The sequence below is a fragment of the Poecilia reticulata genome, linkage group LG7 (genome assembly GCF_000633615.1).
Source record: "Poecilia reticulata strain Guanapo linkage group LG7, Guppy_female_1.0+MT, whole genome shotgun sequence".
Taxonomy (NCBI): Eukaryota; Metazoa; Chordata; class Actinopteri; order Cyprinodontiformes; family Poeciliidae; genus Poecilia; species Poecilia reticulata.
This window is the reverse complement of record NC_024337.1, coordinates 17083920-17102946: the sequence shown is the minus strand read 5'-3', so window position 1 is coordinate 17102946 and position 19027 is coordinate 17083920. Positions and strand designations below refer to the sequence as shown.

Sequence of the window (19027 nt, the reverse complement as noted above, 5' to 3'; positions counted from 1 at the left end):
TGTGCGGTTGGATGTGCGGCTGGTTGTGCGGTTGGATGTGCGGTTGGATGTGCGGTTGGATGTGCGGTTGGATGTGGGGCTGGATGTGGGGCTGGATGTGCGGTTGGATGTGCAGTTGGATGTGGGGCTGGATGTGCGGTTGGGTGTGCGGTTGGATGTGGGGCTGGATGTGGGGTTGGATGTGCGGTTGGATGTGGGGCTGGATGTGGGGTTAGATGTGCGGTTGGATGTGGGGCTGGATGTGCGGCTGGATGTGCGGCTGGCTGTGCGGTTGGATGTGGGGTTGGATGTGCGATTGGTTGTGCGGTTAGGTGTGCGGCTGGTTGTGCGGCTGGTTGTGCGGTTGGATGTGCAGTTGGATGTGCAGTTGGATGCTTACCTTCCCGGTGGCGCCCCGCTCCACCCCCTCCAGTGACGGCTGCAGGTCAGCAGCCGGCGCAGAGGACAGCCTCTGCCTCTGAGCGTCCAGCTTCGGGTCACTGTTCACAAACACACAAACATTTCTACGTAATTCTCGGCGCCCACCCGGCTCTCCTCTGAGAATGGCGTGGGTCAGACGGGTGGTGATGAGAACGTAAAAGTGAGGGTGGGTGGTGTCGCTCCCTGCTGGGAGGGGAGGAGGTAGCTGCGTTCTTAGTACCTGAGGTGAGCTCTCTCTCCATAGGGCAGCACTGAGAAAGCAGCATAAAGCGACCGCTTGGTACAAATCAGCATGATCCTGCAGGACACAGCGTGAACAGGCAGACAGAACAGATGGAGTGTCAGTCTACAGACAGCAGCGACAGGAACCGCCAGGATACACACCACAGACATCAGCTGCAGTCACCAGGGATGGGCAATCATCCTGAGAGGCCATGGGAATTTAAATTTATTCGCAAAACATGAAAACTAAACATGACGGAGATCAATACTAATCAAATTTAATGTTTTTCTCCATTAGAGCAGAAACCAATGGCAATATCGAAGCCCTTACATTACTCTATGGGCTGCAGTCACAACGATTAATCGGATTAATCTAATATTGAAATAATCAACAACTAATTTTGTAATTGATTAATTAACTGGATTTTACAGACTCAGAAAAATTTCAATTTCCTTAACAACATATTCAGAGCAGCAGGTAAGCCAAAACTGTACCAAAAAAAAGCAAAGTTTTTAGCTGGGAATGCCCAATATATCAGTACCAACATCGGTATCGAATGATATGTCATTTTTWATATATTGCATTGGCCCAATAGATAAAACTGGGCTGATATTAACCTCCAATATTTATTTTCATCTTGCTGCCGTCTGTTTCTGGTAATTTAATTTTTTTGACCAAAGGTGTAAAAAAGGTAGAGAAATATATATATTACCAGAAAGTATCGATTATCGGCCATAACAGCAATTCTGATGATAAGTATCAATATTGGCCCAAATTTTCATGCGAGTACATTCCTAGTTTTAGCTTCACTGTTTTATTTATTTCTTGAATAAATGTTTTCTTTTGTTGTTATATTTTACTTATTTTAACAGAACTGTGTGTACTGTGTTTGTATCGGTGAGGCGTTTTGTTTTTTCTGCTTACTTACTTGAAATTTAGCTATTGTGCCAATTCCTGCATGATTACACTGCCATGAATTTCAGTAATGTTGATTAATCTCTATTAAAGCACCTTCTGCTATGAAATAATTAAAAATATAATCACCAGATTAGTCCTAAACAGAATTGATGTTTGCTGCCTTTGCTACAAACAAATCAAGCGTTCACTAAAGGAATGACATATTACTGCATTATAGGCAATAAAATGTTTCTTTTCTTATTTAAAAAGTGAATTGAATTATGTGTTAATTGCAGCTTTTAATATACTTCTAATATTGTATCAAAAAGTCTGCAGATAATGGCAATTTTTTAAAATCCGATTAATCGATTAATCGTCAGAAAAATTGATAACTTAAATACTTGCAGCCGTAGTCACAACCCAATCAAACAACCACCAAAATAGACTTTAAATTAGCATTTATCATCAGTATTATCACAGTAAATAAATTTTTTGTTGGACGTTTAGTCCGTATCGCCCATCCCTAGCAGTGACACAGAAATAAGTCACAGAGCCACATCTAGAGACGCTCACTAGTGAAGCTACACGGCTGTGAAAACCACTGAAAGCAACGACACCCGGCTCATTTTCACCATCACAGTCAGTCACAGAGCTAATGGTGAGATCTGGATCTCCAGAAAGCGCCAAACACCAACCAGCCTGGGGTTAGAGATTCAGAAAGTCTTCAGCAGGTCAACTGAAGTCAAGTCGCTCTCTTAAAATGCTGTTTTATTCTTCTTTTTTTTTTTTTAATTATGCACGTTAATAATTTACTTTTTCACAGAAACGTGGAGCATGAATTATATATTTTTACCTCCATTTATGGAGGACTTTCTGAGGGAAAGTGTCTCTGTGCTGAATCCTTCTGTGTTCAAATTTCTACTGGAAACATAAAATCTATGAATTTTATGTTAAAATCCGATTAATCGGATTTTATGTTTTAAATGTAATTATTACATTTAAAACACTAAAAAAACAGCATTGTAGGCTGTACAAAGATAAAGTCATCCTGTCAATGCAAAGAGTTTAATTTAACTATAAAAGCAGCTGTATTTTCACAGAGAAGCACTCTGCTAATTTTATTGTTTTTCTTTTATTTGTAACATAAAGGCAAAGAGTTTTATTTTGGTTTATTTGAATCAGAGAAGCAACAGTCTTACTGCAAGATGTTTGTCTTACCAGATGAAACTGAAAGAGAAAAAAGGTGCAGAAATTTTCTGTTTCACTTGCACAAATTTTACATTTTTATTTGCCATCAGTCAAATTTATAACAGACAGCAGCTAATCATAATAAAAGAAACAGTAAATAAATTTTCCAAATTTGTAAGTTTTTTATACATTACAGTCTAGGTGTTGTTTTCTATTCTTTATCCACTGTTAATTATAAAAAGGATACTTTAGTTTTTTTTATCTTACTGTATAACGGAGCAGAAATGAGATTTAAAAATTAACATATGTACAGAAGAATTGTGATTTTTGTGCAGATTAAATATAAATGATATTTATATTTATAATCCGATTCTAGAAATTTGTCACTCATGATGGGACAGACTTTGTAAACTTTCATTCGTCATTTTTTTGTTTAGACGTTGCATGTATGGACAATTAGTCCCTCTTGTTCTGGATGCTGTGAAGCAGGAAGGATTTTTATCTTACTTTTTTACTAAAGGATGTTTGTTGTGATGCGTCACCATGGCAACAAGGTATTGTTTTTACAAATGGGAGCAGCTGATTAGCATCTCAATAGCTCAAATAAAACATAAACTATGGCCCCAAATTTATCCTTAAATGTATCCCGTTTATCCCAAACCGTCTCTTTAATTGATCTTATCCCCTACTCCAACATCTCTGAGGCAGCAAAATCAAATTAGGTGGATTAGCAGTGAAATATCATCTCTGCTGTCCAGAAATTGAGCTGTTAGCATGTCATGAGACTGCCATGCAGCAACAAGCGGACTTCAGTCAGAGGCCTCTTTAGATTCGCTGCAAGACTGGCTGCTAGTGGAGAGCCTTCCTGCCCACAGCATCTCCATCAACAACAACTCTTTGGATGATATTTAACTTCCCTTTTGGAATGAATTTTTAGCTGCCATCTTTGACATKATGTGCAAACCTGATAAAGTTGAGCATTAAAAYAAATTAAAACCAATAATGATCAGAATTTGTTTTGTTAGTTAATTTGTTAGTTAATTGTTTTGTTAGTCTATTAAAAATTATCTAGAAGTGTTTTTTTTTTAGTTATATCTTGTATAACTCTCTGAGACTGAGCTGTTTTGGTAAAGAGACACAGGCTGGAGGCAAATCAGCTGAAACACAACACATAAACAAACACACTCTGACTCTATAGAGCTTCTGTATGGAGTAAAATGTGGAGAAACTAGTTCCTCCCAGTCTTTATGACACCACCACAACCAGTAAATGTACAAAACACCGGCTTTAGCTCCTCACAAGACAACAATGACATGCACTCTGCAGCCTCTGCTGTAAAAACCTGCCAATAAACACCCAGAGCTTCAGGGCTGACAGGCATCTGCTGGAGTTTGAGGTCTTTAACTTACACAATCTAAACGGGCTCGCTTCCCGTCGGGACAAAAACAGAAACTCAAACCTGTGGGACAGTTTAGGATCACTTAGTTTGCACTCACCGGCAGAATAAACACAAACAAACGAAAGCGTGTGGAGATGAATATGAAGGAGATGATGAGACAAATGAAAAATAGAGGTAAATATCTGTAGAGCCAAAATATTCATGACATCCACTTTTCTGAAGTTGTGTGAGAAACCAGGCTAATCGGGAACCAACAGCGTGTCATCTAAGCCACATCTTGCTTTGGGATAACCTTACCGCTGGTGCAATACGGTGTTAGATTTCCTCACTGCACCTCTTTTGGCTTTTGCTAAGCTTCCAAGGGTGATTAAATTCRCTGTGGCAATCCCCTAACAGCAGCTGTGTATCCCGGTTATTTCTCTGCAGCCTCTGTACCAGAATTAATCAGCTTACAACAACTCCAAGCAGGAGCATTATGCTGCTGCTACCAAAACACCTTTATGAATATTACAACAGATTWKKTTTTTCTGTGTTCTGCTCATCAAATGKGATTTTAAAGCAGACRTACCTGCTTCCTCTTGTGTCATACTGCCTCATGCTCTTGATGAAGTGAACTTTCTTTGGCACCTTGGGTCCAGGAGAACCAGAAATGTTCCTCTGCCTGCAYAAAAAACAGAAAGAGCCGGCTTTATGGGACGATTTCACAGGCAAACCCAAAACGTTCATGTAATGCAGCTCCATGGCCGGCCAAAGGTTAAATGAGGCCCGAAGCAGAATTTTCTTTGGGGGCCCGTAATGCTGGGCAATATGGCTTGAAAATAAAATGTRATTAATTTTTTTATACCAAATTCGACTTACGGTTTTAACCCATTTTTTTCCTCACTYTTTTTTCTTWAAAAAATTACAAATAACTAGGACTGTCACAATAGCAAATTTTACTGGACGATAAATTGTCCCAGAAGTTGAGATAAATGATAATATTGCTGTTTTGAGACCATTTGCAGGTAATATAACGGTAATGACAGAATAATGCAAGAACACGTTCTCAAAGATCAATAAAATTTAAATTCTGATTAACATTTAACACTTAAACTGGAAAATGCTTTAAATATCCAGAATAAACAACAAAACAACTAATAAAATCAATTATGGAGACTAAACAAAATTAATATTGTTGTTTTTTTTGGTAATTTTTTTAAGTACTGATAATAGGATAATCATGTAACTTTCCCTCTCATAAATGTTAATTTTGTTCAGAACACTCCACACTGTACCTGGTAGATATTTTAAATAACCAAAACAAAACACAACCACCAAGAACTATAAATAAACAGAAAGTTAAAAAAAAACAAAAAACTCAGACAACTGAAACCATAAATAAAATTAATTATGAAATCTCTGTAAACAAAATTGCCCTTCAAAAATATTAATCACCAGAATGGAAACTCATTTTAATTTAAAATGTGATTAATTTATTAATTGCTCATAGGCTTACTAATACCTCGGGCCGGCCTTCAATAGGTTGTTATTATTAAAAGTAGATTTAWATAACAGTTTTTGGGAGGTAAGTCAAAAGGGAATGAACACATAGTTTAACATTCAAAACAGTTAATGTTACAGATAATTTATATGGCAGACAATCTGGAGCATATGAGTGAATTCCTCTGGTAGAGCGAATCAAAACCATTTAATACGGAAGTCAGTGGCCCGTTTCGAGGCCCACAGTGCTCCGTGGAGACACACTGACAACAAGCCTCACCTCTGCCGGGAATCCAGGGGGTTTCCGGCCGGGCTGAGTACGGCGGGCGTTGATTTGGCCCGGGAGCAGGGCTGGTGTCCGCTTGTCAAAGGAGACAGCGGGATACCCGGAAACTGCGTCTCCCCGGCGCCGCTGGTCTCTAAAAATACCTCGTTGGGTCCCACAGAATTGGTGGCAGTCGGTCCAGGAGACGTTACCAACGAAGGCCGGACAAGACCGAGTCCCCCGGGTAAACTGGAGGACGAGCCGCTACCTGGTTCCGCTGCGGGGTCTGTCACCTGGTTGACAGGACCTCCGCTATCAGTCCGGAGGAGCTTAACGGCCGCGCCGCCCTCTCCGTCCCTGAGTCCGGTCTCCTCACCGGCTTTTTGGTCGGCATTTCCAGCGGTAGGTTGACCCTGGGGTCTTCCATCGAGAGAAATATTGCTGAGGAAAAAAATAGCAGCCCGTCTCCTGAGGGAGTCCTTCGTCTTCCTCCGGTGTTCTCGACGAGCTCTYGTCTGTTTACCGTTACTAGACTGCAGACCGCACAGAGCGGTCGCCATTCTACTCTGAAAATGCAGCTGTTGAACACAAAGGCAACGAGTACCGGTAGATGCAGTTTAGCCACTCCCACTTAGACGTGATTGGTTGTTAAGCTAATTATGCAGTTTAACCTTGAAAATAAACGTAGGTGATTGGGTACTTCAGAARATCCCCTCGCTCCCRACAATTGATTGGGTGTAGYACCGGAARGGAGGAGTCATGAAAAGACGTAAATTTTAAAGTTAATATCTGAAAAATTTGGACCATTTAATTAGTCCCCAGAAAGTGTTTATTATGGTCCATCGACTTTAGTTTTAAGAACTTAAATGATGATTCATTATTGTCTTTTGATAATGTAGTGACATAGATCAAATATGTAATTTCATAATTTGCACCTTAAAATTGTATTGGACTGTTAATTGACCCTTCCTTGCCTCTCACAAAGTCCAGATGCAGACAAAAGTAGACCTAAATTTAAAAAAAGTTAGAAACACAAAGAAAGTTGAAAACTAGGCAAAATAAAATTACTTTAATTTGTCAATTAGCTGACTTTTATTCTAACCACATAAAAGGTTAGAATAAACCTTTTATGTTTATTCTAACATAAAAGGTTAGAATAAACCTTTTATGTTAGAAAAAGGTTTCTAAYATAAAAAGGTTTACTTGGCATTAAACTTGTTGGAAGTTTAATGCCAAGTTATAGACAGATTTTTAGAAACGAATCCATCTGTATGACACAAATTGAGTGAAGTAGAGTGGTAACTATTAATTTGTAACTTATACACATCATCCTGGGATTTTTAAAGTTATTTAAATGCTCGGTCACATGAAACTCTGCTTGAAAAACAACTCTTCTCAAAATGTGCATGTCTGTGTAAAAATATATATCTTGTAATGATGAGGTACCAAAGTTATKAAATACAGTTTTGTAATTATGACGAGCTAGAAAGTCTTGCAGTCAACATAAATGTGCAACCCTCAAGATAAGCCCGAACAGCTGRTAAACGCTTCCTCGYATCATAAACCMCCAATATCTGACTACCAACTCTTTAATCATCTTGCTAGGAAAATGTCTTATGTTTTAAAGTGTAAAACTTTAGTTGTTTTGTTTCCTTACACTAACTTAACAATCAGTAGACCTGAAGCCWATTCAGTCATGTTCAAACACGATTTCATATCAACGGTAACCATAAAACCAAATGCATCTCCTAACTACTTGGAACCTGTGAATAAGTCGGTTGCATTTCAACCTATGACTGTCAGATAAAAACTGCAAACTCAACAGCTTGGTATTTAAAACTAATAACAGTATTTAGTGCGACAGTTTGGCCTGGAGTTTGATCTAGGACTCACAGTTGTTGGGTTGTAAGAATGAAACTGAAAGTGAATTCTTGAAAACCTTAATTACCRTTTTGTCAACATGCCAATAAGTGCAGTAAGTCAGTCATGTTGTGTATGTCTGTGACTGTCTGTCACTTCTTCATTGTATACTGAATCTTCACCGGATCACTGCAAAAACACAAAAGATCATTTTTGGTCTATTTTCAAGTGAGATACTTGAAATAAGAAAAGACTAACTTTTCAGCAAAATATAAGAACTTGTTCTCCCTTATAACATGGGAAAATTTATTGTTATACGCAAAATAATCTGCCAATTTTTCAACTTTTTCATCAATATAAAGGACTCTTTACATAATACAAGCTCCTATATCTTGCTGAAAAGTTACTTGTAACTAAGTTAGTTTTGTTTTTTTCTAGTGTATTAAGATATTTTCACTAGAAACTGGAACAAAAATACTTGGTAAGATTTTGTATTTTTGCAGTTGTTTTGCCTTGTAGCAAACATGGATAGTTTGTTAAAATCACGTGTTCAAGAAGGGAACACAAAAAAATATATAAGACACTGGCCCTTTAAGAGTGACAAAAACTATTCCACTTTCTGGCATCATAAAACATATGACATAAAAATGTAACTACGCTGTAATTAATGTCACATTTCTGTCCAGATTAATTAGAGGGGAAAACATATGCAATGAAATAAACCACCTTCAACTGTTGCACATCCTCCGTCTCTTCTGACAGCTTGAGTTTTATGAGAACTATGAATTTTATGAGGAAAAACAATAATTTTCGTGTAGCTGAATAATCTGTTTCCTAGAATTTCACCCATGAATTTCCAGTTGGACTGGGATCCAGACTCTTTTCCCTGTGTATTAACGACATGATCTGCATTTGTTTTGCTCTGAGGACAGATGCCGTATAACCCTGGAAAACAGCTTCATAGTCACCAAACCCAAAGTGTCCCCCTGTGCATTCCTGCAGAACTAAAGACGAGCAACTGCTCCGCTCGTTTAAATTACATGCAGCCGCATGTTATCAGTGACGGACTCAATGTGCTTGTTTTTTTCCAGCAACATCTTCATGGTCACTATTAGGGATTTATTTTTGGATCTTAGTTTTCATGCACTTCAACCTTGTTTTCTGTTGTTTAGGCATAAATTAAATTCTAATTCCACAGAGTGGAATGTGATTTGAAGGGGCAGTATTATGTATTTCCAGGCACATAATGCCATTTTATAGCACAAGTAATTTTGTTAACTTCAGTTGCTATAAAAATTATAAAGAGATTTGATTCTGTAATTTAAAGCCTTAAAATTGGGCATCTGTCTCTTTAAGAAGCTCCTGATCTCAGGAAGTCATCACATTGCTCTTCTCTATTAACCCTTTCACAACATTTCTACCAGCGTTGAACTGAGAAGTTGCTCCTATAATCAGCCCAGTTGATACACAGTTCCACCAGGTGCTTGCTAATTGCTGCTGGCTAGTCTGAAGGAACTGCATGGGAGAATGGTAGATTAAAGTATTTCTCAAGCATTCATGAAAGAATCCAGGCAACACTCCAGGTATGCTTTTGAGGAGTGAATAACACTGTAACACATTGGTGTCCAAACTTTGCCAAAACTAGCAAATTTAAATTACTGATGGGCCACAAAATTTGTTAACTTAAAAACATTAAAAGGGCTTTGGACAGTTGCCTTAAATTTGGAAACAGAGAATTTCNATTTTTTGTCTGATTACTCGATTAATCGTCGGGATAATCAATGGAATACTCCATGTGAATGTGCTTCTAATTTTCCAAGGAATGGTTGACCCACGGCCGCGGGGGAGAGGGTGGATTTAATCCCCTTGTAAACCAGGGAGAAATGTCAAAAACACAAAACCACATTGGCACCACAATGATTATGGGAAGAGATGTTGGACTGAAACACAAAAACCAAAGACAAGGTGTACCGATCCGAACCTCTCGGATCTCCGACTCACCTCCARACCTGCGCCAGCTGCAAAATGTGAATGAGGGCTTGAAAGACCCACATGAAGGCTCTGCAGCAGCCCCGGACTCGGCCCCCGCCGGTCGGCCCCGGCAGCACCGCGGCGGCCCGGCCAGCGCCCCACTCTCCGCTGTCCTTGGTGCTGAAGTCGCCTCCCTCCGCGCCCGCCGCCGCCGCCACCACGGCCGCCGCCGTGCCGCTCTCCACGGACTCCGTGAAATCATAGGCGAACCACCGAAAGCTCAACACCTGCACGACCACGGACGGGACGATCACAAAGACCAGAGTCAAGGCGAAGCACCAATACTCCCTCCGCAGGTAGTAGTCGGCAGCCAGCCACAGGTCTGAGGCCCCGTCCGAGAAAAACACTAGCAGGACGCAGAGGGTCCAGCAGAAGTCCTGCAGGCTGTACCGGTGCTCGCTCACGCGGCGCTCCGGCGGTGCCGGTTCGGACCGGGCGGGACACTCGGGTGGGATTTCGTTTCGCGGAGAGGCAGGAGCACCATCAGATTTCGCGGCCATGTTTGTTGAGGGGAAGAGATGGGAAAATGATGGAAGCGAGGGGGAGGGGGCGAGCAGCCAGTAGGGCCGCGTGTGAGGGGAGGAGGAGCGGGTAAGGAGGGCGGGAGCCACCGCCGCTGATCAATCACCGGGTTTAATGCAGATAAATTCAATTTAAAGGCACAAAAAGCTGCTGGTCTGGTGTAACGGTATCAGACTGGGTTTCACTGCATCAGTGAAGGTTCTGTTGATCTGCATGAGGTCTGAATCCATTCAGCAAAATCTGAACACTATAAAAACGATTCTTGGAGGATATTAMATTTTAGATACTAAATTATTACCATGATATTGTTCTTGGATTTTAGTTTCAGTTATTATTTTACTTTTGATCATTTCTGTCTTTGTTTCTATTTTAGGATGTTTTCACATCCGATAGTCCCGGACTTGGAACCGAAATTGCAACATTTCAGCTGGTGCGTTCACTTTCACACTGCACTGTATCAAACGACCCAAACTAATTGGATAGCCTGTTCCCCTCCACGCCTGCGGTAGCGTTGCACCAACAACTATTGAAGGAAAGGACATGAAAACCTTAGAAGACCAGCGGAACTTCCTTCTTCACAAAATGTAAACAAAAATGGAGTAGAGTCAAATTTTAGCGGTTGAATGATTTCTCTTTTATCTTTGGTAAAGACCACAACCCATTTCTCCCTGTAATAGTAGACTCTCACGTTTGCTTTGGTTGYATTTACCCAGAATCCCTTGCGTTGTAGTCCACTTCCTGCTTTTGGAGCGGTCTCTGGTCCGTTTTACTTTCACATCTGCATACAAAAAGCACCAGATAGCCGGATTTTTAGGTGCGTTTGCTTTTTTGGTCCACACCATAGTTTGATTTCTCATTCACACTCCCCCAAACAAACCGGACTTTGTAGAGACCCAAACTAGAGTTGGATTAAAGCAGATTGAACAGTTGATGTAAATGCACAAGGTGACACYGAGTRCAACTTTCCTCTTAAAAATAATTGGCATCAAATTTTAGATGTAGGATTTTGCGTTTGTCTTCTTTGGCAAAAGCAAGCCMTTTCTCCTGATATCATTTACCCAGAATCCCCTGTGCTATAGTTTGGATTTGYTGTTGAGTTTTCCAGGTGGTAAAATAATTTTTTTGTTTCTCTTGCACCTCATATTTTCAAGGTTTGACAGATTATTTTTGTCTGTTAGCTTACGGGACTGTATTTTGACTTTTTTTTTCTATTCCTAACACTTAAAGCAACATTTTATAAAGTCCCAAATTAATTTYACTCATAAATATGGTGACATGCTTTAAACATCTGATCACATTTGCTCTGGAGCCTTCAAGTTCATCCCGCAGTCAGTTTTCGATTCTGCTTTTTACTTCACATCCTGCCTGCTGTTGAGGCCAGAAGTCTGGGTTCCTCTTTGCTGCCGCTTCCTCTCTCTGCTCAATCCTAATCTGCTGAACCAGAGTCATTTCTGCCAGCAGGAAACGCTCCTCTTACACTTTCAGTCTGACAAACTTCTCCTTAAACAGGAAGGACAACAACAAAAACAAGARTAATGAAAATGTACTAAAATTTAATCATTCATAAAAGCTGGAAAAATCATCTGACAGGGTAAGAAGAAGCAGTATTAGAGGTGGTTTAGTACAATACGTTTTCAACCTCGACACAAATCAGAGCGCACCYTTACCCCCATCGGTCTATAAAATACTAATTTCCTTAACTTTATTATGCAAAAATGGAAGTAGAATATATTATGGGAAATATGGAAGGCTTGCAGCTTTCAATATAAAACAAAGTCACTTAGGAGAGATGTTATTAATACACATCCTTGTAAGTAGGAGCGAGTAACTTATGGACAATGATGCATCTTCATTGACAATGTTAGTGCAGAATTGTACAAGAAGATCAACATTTTTACATGGATTCCTTTACAAATATATCGTCACAATATGCCAAAGACTGTTGTTACTCATAATAAAATTCTCATTAGTTCCCTTAAATGGATTCAAATCCACAGTTTCCTCTTTTACTTTGTTATTTCCAGAAGAAGACACCTTGGAGAAAAAAAAAAGAAAAAAGAAGAAAAATATATTTTGTCGTCAGGCTTGACAATACAAGAAGAGGTTGATTTTCTCTGCCAGTAAAAAGCAAAACATTTTTTCTTTAAAGTATGTGCCTTCCGCTGTTTTGCAAGTGGTGTGGTTTTCTGAGTCAGCCTTTTTCAAAAATGCTCTGGAGAGGACTTGGAATGCTGGCACCATCCACCGGGAAACAGTTCATCATTCTGAGGGTAAGAACAGAAACAACGATAAAATTAAACATGAAAGATTCACTTTGAAAACTGTCATTCATTCTGTCAGTCTGATTAACTCAGCGGCTKCTTAAATGAACAGTTTTTAAATAATCTGTGTTCAATAATAATTTCTTAAGATCAGRTAATCAATTCTTCTCAAAATGCAATTTTTAAAAAAAACTTAGATTATGGGTGTTCAAAGTAGGGCTGAAACGATTCCTCGAGTGATTCGAGTACCTCGATTATTAAAATTCCTCGAGGAAAATTGACCTGCCTCGAAGCTTCGTTAATTTATGTTTNCAAATTTAAATTACTGATGGGCCACAAAATTTGTTAACTTAAAAACATTAAAAGGGCTTTGGACAGTTGCCTTAAATTTGGAAACAGAGAATTTCCAAATTTTTGGGTCATCAATTGTTTTCAATCTAATTTATTTTTTTTATTATGTGTTGTGGTCTGGGGCCAAACAAAATCATTTCAAGKGCCAGAAATGGCCTGTGAGCCACACTTTGGACAAACCTGTTACAACGTGATGTAAAGCTCAAAAAAGTACATTTTATATAATACTGTCCCTTTAACATCAGGTTTTTGAAACTACTCAATTTCAAGACACCAAAAAAGTTAACTTATTGTCAAAAAATGGCTGGGTGTTTTTTTTGTGTGTTTGTCTGTTTTTAGAAACAGGGGAAACACAAATGGAAGCACAAAACTTCTGTTTGAATAATAAATCCTCTTAGGAAAATTTTCTTCCATTCAGCCAATTATAAAAGCTTATTAATGTCTGCAAACATCCTTCAATCTCCATATTCTTCGCATTATTATTTAACTTGTGCAGGTATTTGTTTCCAAAAAACAAAATAAAAACTGAATCCATCCTTTTATTGTGTAGTTGAAGGTACTTTTACTTATAATCACTCCATTTAATTATTTTAAGGTAGGTTGATTAAATAATTTAATTAGGTTTAAACCGTCTGAACCTCCTACCAGAGTTGTGATACGTTTGTGGTTTGAATCAGCCAGGAAAAGTGAAACTCAGGTAAACACATTGCTCTTTATTTTAGCAACAATACCACAATGAAATTGTCATCACCTTCTTGTTGATCAGTTTTTGTTTTTATTTTATTTATCAGAACAGCAACAGTCTGKCACGACCAGCTTAAGGCTTTTTGATTCCAGCTCTGTCTCTGAGGTACAGCCTCGCCCAGGTCCTGCCACAACAAGCACTTTTTATGGTTCACTTTATGGTTCTCACATGATGGACTCTAACCTTTAGCACCATAACTACAGCCTGAGCGGCTTCCAGGAAACCGCAGCAGGGAATGCAAATAAAAAGGAAAATCATTTTTAAAAGAGTCTCTGTGGGAGGTGGATTTTGTTCAGAGTCATTTGGGAAAACAAACTGAGATCATACAAGAGAACCGTAGCATCTCAGTGACACAGTTTCAGATTAATTACCCATAATCCCCCTGCTCAGTCCCACCATCTTCACTCGTGCTGGTCTGTGAAGCTCACAAACAAAYACACACCTCGAAAACACACAATTCAGAAATGTCCATTTTCTATCTGCACTAAAGGAAAACAGGCCAGGTAGGAGTTCGGGTCAGAACCTGTTGGGTGTAATTTAAGAAACAAATGTTTTCTTTAGCTTTGGGTTTAAAAACCTCAGATTGAGATCAGATGGTGAACTGGAAAAGATCCAGTTCAGTTCAATCTGAGGAAATGAAAACACACAAAGAGATTCAGAGGATCTGAAACACATTATGAACCATCCAACCATCCACCCACCTGCTCATCCATCCAACCATCCATCTGCTCATCCATCTATCTGATTATTCATCCAACATCTATACAACCAATAATCCATTCAACCATCCTCTGTCCATCCATCCATTCATGTAATCATCATTCATCAATCCATCCACCTGTCTAATTATTCATCCAACCATCCATCTGTCCAGGCATCCATCTGTTCAACCATCCATCTAACAATCCATTCATCTGTCCATTAATCCATCCATTAATTTATCAATTAATCTGGCTAATCATCCATCCATTACCATCACTACTATCATAGCTTTGATGCTTGGATGGGAACTGTTTGTTTTTTTCTACATTTTTTAAGATAGTTCCTTTAAGAAAGTATCAGTACAGTTACAATAACAAACACCGGTGTCCCTAAAACTTCCTCTTCATTATACAGTAATTTACATGTTAAATAATATCTGTCATGTAGCTTTTGCTGCTTAAGATGGGCTTTTATTTGGACATGTAAAGTCCATCACATTTATGCCCTGTAAAAATTATAAAAATCACAACAAATTTGTTTTTCAGTGCATTTTCATTTTTAAAAGAGAAATGAACGATATAACAGCCCGCTTGTAAACACATTTTCTTTCAATTTTAACTTAAAAAAAAAGAACCACAGGAATGTTGAAAATCCTATTAACAGCATGAAAATGCGTAAAAAGTCTTGTAATAAATATTCACACTGTCCAGTTTTTACATTCAGCCCAAATTGTTGCTTTTCTACTCTTCCCTTGCAACGTGACTCTAAGCTACTGAAAAATGACAATAACCAAGAAAACTACCTGTGCTGTGGTTCTTGTAGGTTGTTTGCAGGATTAAATTTTGATCATCCTCACGTACTCACTCAGCGGTGGTGTAGCTGCCATAAATAATCTTGCGTGCTTGAAGGCTTGTCAACMCCCTGCAGAGGTTGGTGCTTCCCTCACAGCGGAGGAATTAACATTTCTCTGCCTGCCTGTGCTTTTTCCTCACCTCTTTGTGCCACATCATGACCTGAGAACTGATACAGAAACCAAAGTATGCACCTTCTGTACACGACTAGGGCTGGGCGATATGACTTAAAAAAATGAAATATTCGATCTTTTCATATCAAATCCGACTTCCGATGAGTTCTTTTCTCGCTTTCTTTTCTAAAAGAGAAATTACAAATGATAGAAAATATTTTTTAAATCATCCCTTAAGATTACCACGGAGTATTAGGGTATGAAATTTTTTGTTTATTTACGGGAATATAGTCAACGTTAGCTAYAATTTTAACAGAAAAAACATATTGAAACAAGTCATTTTAATAATAAAAAACAAGTAGACTAAGCAAATTTTATTGAGGTGAAACTTAAAAAGCTTGACGAGTGTTTATATTTCAAAACAAAACCGCATGAAGTTCATTTTGCATCACATCGGACTGTGTTTGGATCGCTTCTTTCCTGTTATGCTATGCCGCCATCTTTGTTTCTGGATCAAGGGCTCCGCTTAAGGATGACTAGCAGCGCCTCTGCTGGATGGAGGCCAAACTACAACACCAGAAGGTTTAACTTTATTAATCATCTCAAACAATTAATCGACAATTAATTATAAGTCGTGTAACTGTTTGCATCCCTAYTTAAAAGTCCTGCTGCTGATAATAATTTGATGCTCAGCATTCCTCATTTTAATTTTTGTTGTTTTGTTGTGTTTGAAAAACACAACTTTATTCTCTTAATTAAAAAAATACATTTGTGGTCTGGTCTTARTTCTATATAGAAGAGTTGACCTGATTCCAAAATCCAAATGAAACAAGAAACAAAATGGCGGACTTGGGAATGCTGACATCACCCAAGGAGTGCATTAGTGGAAAAAAATCTTAATTTTCCACAAATTAAATATTCAAAAATTGACTAAATAGATTTATCGCCCAGCCCTATACACAACATAATTTCTTTTAAACCTTTCTCTTTTTTCTAGCAGAACATAAAGACGSATTCCTCCACCTCTCCCTTCTTCAGCACAGAGAGCAATCGGAGATCGYGGAGCTGAAACAGACTGTGCATTGACAGCAGTTCCTCCTGCCATCTTCACTTTAAGGCGGGATGTCCAGCTGAGTCACAGCAACTCTGGCACATCACACGGTGGTTTCGTACTCCATCACTTCTTTGGCTGTGCTCAGGCAGCGGTACTGAATCCTCGGCGTCACCGGGGCTGCGCTCTCCAGCACCAGGATGGTTTTTCGCAGCCGTCGGTCGATGTAATGAGCGTCCCATGCYGGGTATTTCTTTCTCGGTAGGTCTATTCGGATGACGGGGCCCTCTGTCCTGGGTTTGAGGCTAGGCACAGGGGGCTTGGCCCCCCTCGGAGGGCGCACCTTAAACACRTCTCCGTCCACCCCARGCTCCCTGTCCAAGCCTTTAGTTCTCTGGAGGGTCCTCGGCGGGCTGCCGACTAGATCCGGTGGGAGGCTGGAGGTCGGTGACGCCAGCACCTCYACAGGAACCTCCTTCTCCGCTATGTAGCCCCACCCAGACATGGAGCCGTCAGGGTGCAGCAGGCAGTAATACACAAACATGAAGAAGGTGCCAAGCGCRTAGCTGCTGGCCACAATGCACACCATGACGACGGCGTAGAAGTCCGGGCCCCCGTGACGCTCGGCSGCGCCGCGGTACACGAACCAGGCGGCKGTGAGAGCCACGTTCTCCACAAACACCGTCAGGCTGTAGATGAGCAGCCTGCAGCGCGTGCGGCCCTCTCTGACGCTGAACCAGCAGAAAATATACACGATGCCCACCATCATGTTGTAGATGATCTCCTCCCACTTGGACATGCAGAAGTCCGTCTCGCCTTGGATGATCCAGAAGGTCATGATGCACCAGTGCGCCACGATGAAGATGCCAAAGTAAAGCTGGAACACGGAGGCGAAGAGTGCGAAGGCCAGCGCCCGGGCACCGATGGTGAACAGGTGCCACAGGATCTGGACCATCACGGCCTTGTAGGTCATGGGGAGCTTGTCGTCTCTCGAGTCCCTCAGGACTTTCTGGTAGGACGAGATCATCCAGGCGAGGGACAGCAGCGAGGCGGAGGCAGAAATCCCTGCAGAGACGAGACAAAAACAGGGTGGTATTAAGGACAACTAGATAGAAATAAAGAGGAGTAATTTTCTGCCACGAAAAAATCTGAAATTTTTCGATTAATCTCAGAAATGTTCCAGAAAAAACTTTCTGAAATTTCTGAGATTTAACAGTGTAAAAATGTTTTACTTTTGGAAAAAAAAAACATTCTTGGAAAGTTTTTTTCTTGAAAATTTCTGAGATTAATAAAAAAAATATCAGATTTTTTAAAGCAAATTCTGATTCTGATTAATCTGAGAATTTTTCTAGAAAAAAATAATTAGACATTTCTGAGATTGGAAAGTCAAACTCAGAAATGACTTTTGGGGAAAAAAAAAATCTCACAATATTTTGTCCAGAAACTTTCTGAGATTATTCAGAATCAGAAATTGCTTGAAAAAAATCTGTAACTAAAAACTTGGAAATTTCTGAGTTGAAAAATTGAAAATTTGTTAGAGAAATTTTGAATTTCTGAAATTTGCTAGAAAAACAAGGAAATATCTTAGTTTGAAAAGTCTAAAATTTGCAAGAGAAAACTCAGAAATTTTGAGAATAATCTCAGAGAATAATAATAAAAAAACAAGAACGTTTCTGAACTCCAAAAGTGGAAAATTTACTGGAAAAAAACTCTGAAACTTTGAGCTTAATCTCAGAAATGTTTTAATGTGGCGTGATTGAAGCAGCATTTATGCTAAATGAATGTMATATTTATGGAATAGTGGATGAAAGACATTCCAAAAGTTGATGTTTCTTTACATATGTAGTTGTTTTGTCTTCGGGTTTGCAAAGGGAGTCAGAGGTTAAAGCTCTTTTGGGTAGAAGGTTTGAGAACTAGTGGTCTAATTAACACATAAAATCCCAGTGAAACACCATGAAGGCCGTGGTTTGAAGTCTGTGATCGTCTTCGCCTTCACATCTATCAAAATGTTTGCTAATGGTGTCTGTGGTGTTGGGTCATAGCTCACCCTGAAGAGGTAGAACCTGACTGGTGTGGATCATGATGCTGAGCTGCAGCACCAGCTGAGGAGCGCTCTTCAGGAAGGATTCGAGCAGACGCAGCATGTTGATGTCCGCGCTCTCAAACATCATCCGCCAGTAGTAGTGGCGCCGCTCCGGGTCGCCATGCCAACGGCTCTGCACCCCCAAGTACAAGGCGTGGACGTACCTGAGCGTCAGAGGAAGATTCACATGCCATCACGGTTAGATTTACAGGCTCAAAAGTTTTAAAAGTCAAAACATTTTTTACTTAATCTCAACATTTMTGAGTTTTTTCAACCCACTGGACTGCTTCACCAGTCCAGTGGGTGGGAACCCAGACAAGATTCTGATAAATCACAGAAATTTTCTAGAAAAAACTTGGAACTTTCTGATCTGCAAAAGTCAAAATTTTGCAACAAAACACAGACGTATTCAGATAAATCTCATACATTTTCTAAGAAATATTTTCTAGAAACCCCCCCAAGAAATTTCAGAGTTTCAAATGTGAAGATTTGCTTTACAAAACTAAGAAATATTGCAATTAATCTCAGAAATGTTCTAGAAAAAAAACTTGGAAATGTCTGAGTTCCAAAATTACAACAACAAAAA

At 39.6% G+C, this 19027-nt stretch overlaps 3 protein-coding genes across 4 annotated transcripts in view; all 3 read right to left on the bottom strand.

Moving 5' to 3' along the window:
• The window catches only part of LOC103467747 (CDK5 and ABL1 enzyme substrate 2-like), a 16306-nt gene extending 9827 nt beyond the window's left edge, over nucleotides 1–6479 (bottom strand). Inside the window, exons 1-4 of one of the 2 annotated variants that reach the window (XM_008414410.2) lie at nucleotides 5887–6479; nucleotides 4696–4788; nucleotides 641–718; nucleotides 380–479 (exon numbers count right to left, since the gene is read on the bottom strand). In XM_008414410.2, coding sequence (XP_008412632.1) covers nucleotides 380–479; nucleotides 641–718; nucleotides 4696–4788; nucleotides 5887–6431 — 816 coding nt within the window. In that variant the 5' untranslated portion in view covers nucleotides 6432–6479. The remainder of the gene's footprint in view (nucleotides 1–379; nucleotides 480–640; nucleotides 719–4695; nucleotides 4789–5886) is intronic. The other variant, XM_008414411.2, reaches the window with a different exon arrangement.
• A 5338-nt stretch (nucleotides 6480–11817) lies between these two features.
• Nucleotides 11818–19027, bottom strand: part of rap1aa (RAP1A, member of RAS oncogene family a) — a 38440-nt gene continuing 31230 nt past the window's right edge. The window contains exon 9 of the mRNA XM_008414413.1: nucleotides 11818–12548. The gene's annotated coding sequence lies outside the window, so the exon portion shown is untranslated. The remainder of the gene's footprint in view (nucleotides 12549–19027) is intronic.
• Nucleotides 13590–18631, bottom strand: LOC103467748 (XK-related protein 7-like; the record flags this gene model as incomplete). The annotated part of the gene is made up of 2 exons (XM_008414412.2): nucleotides 13590–17423; nucleotides 18406–18631. Coding segments are annotated over 2 exons (1188 nt in total), but the record flags the coding sequence as incomplete, so codon positions are not given.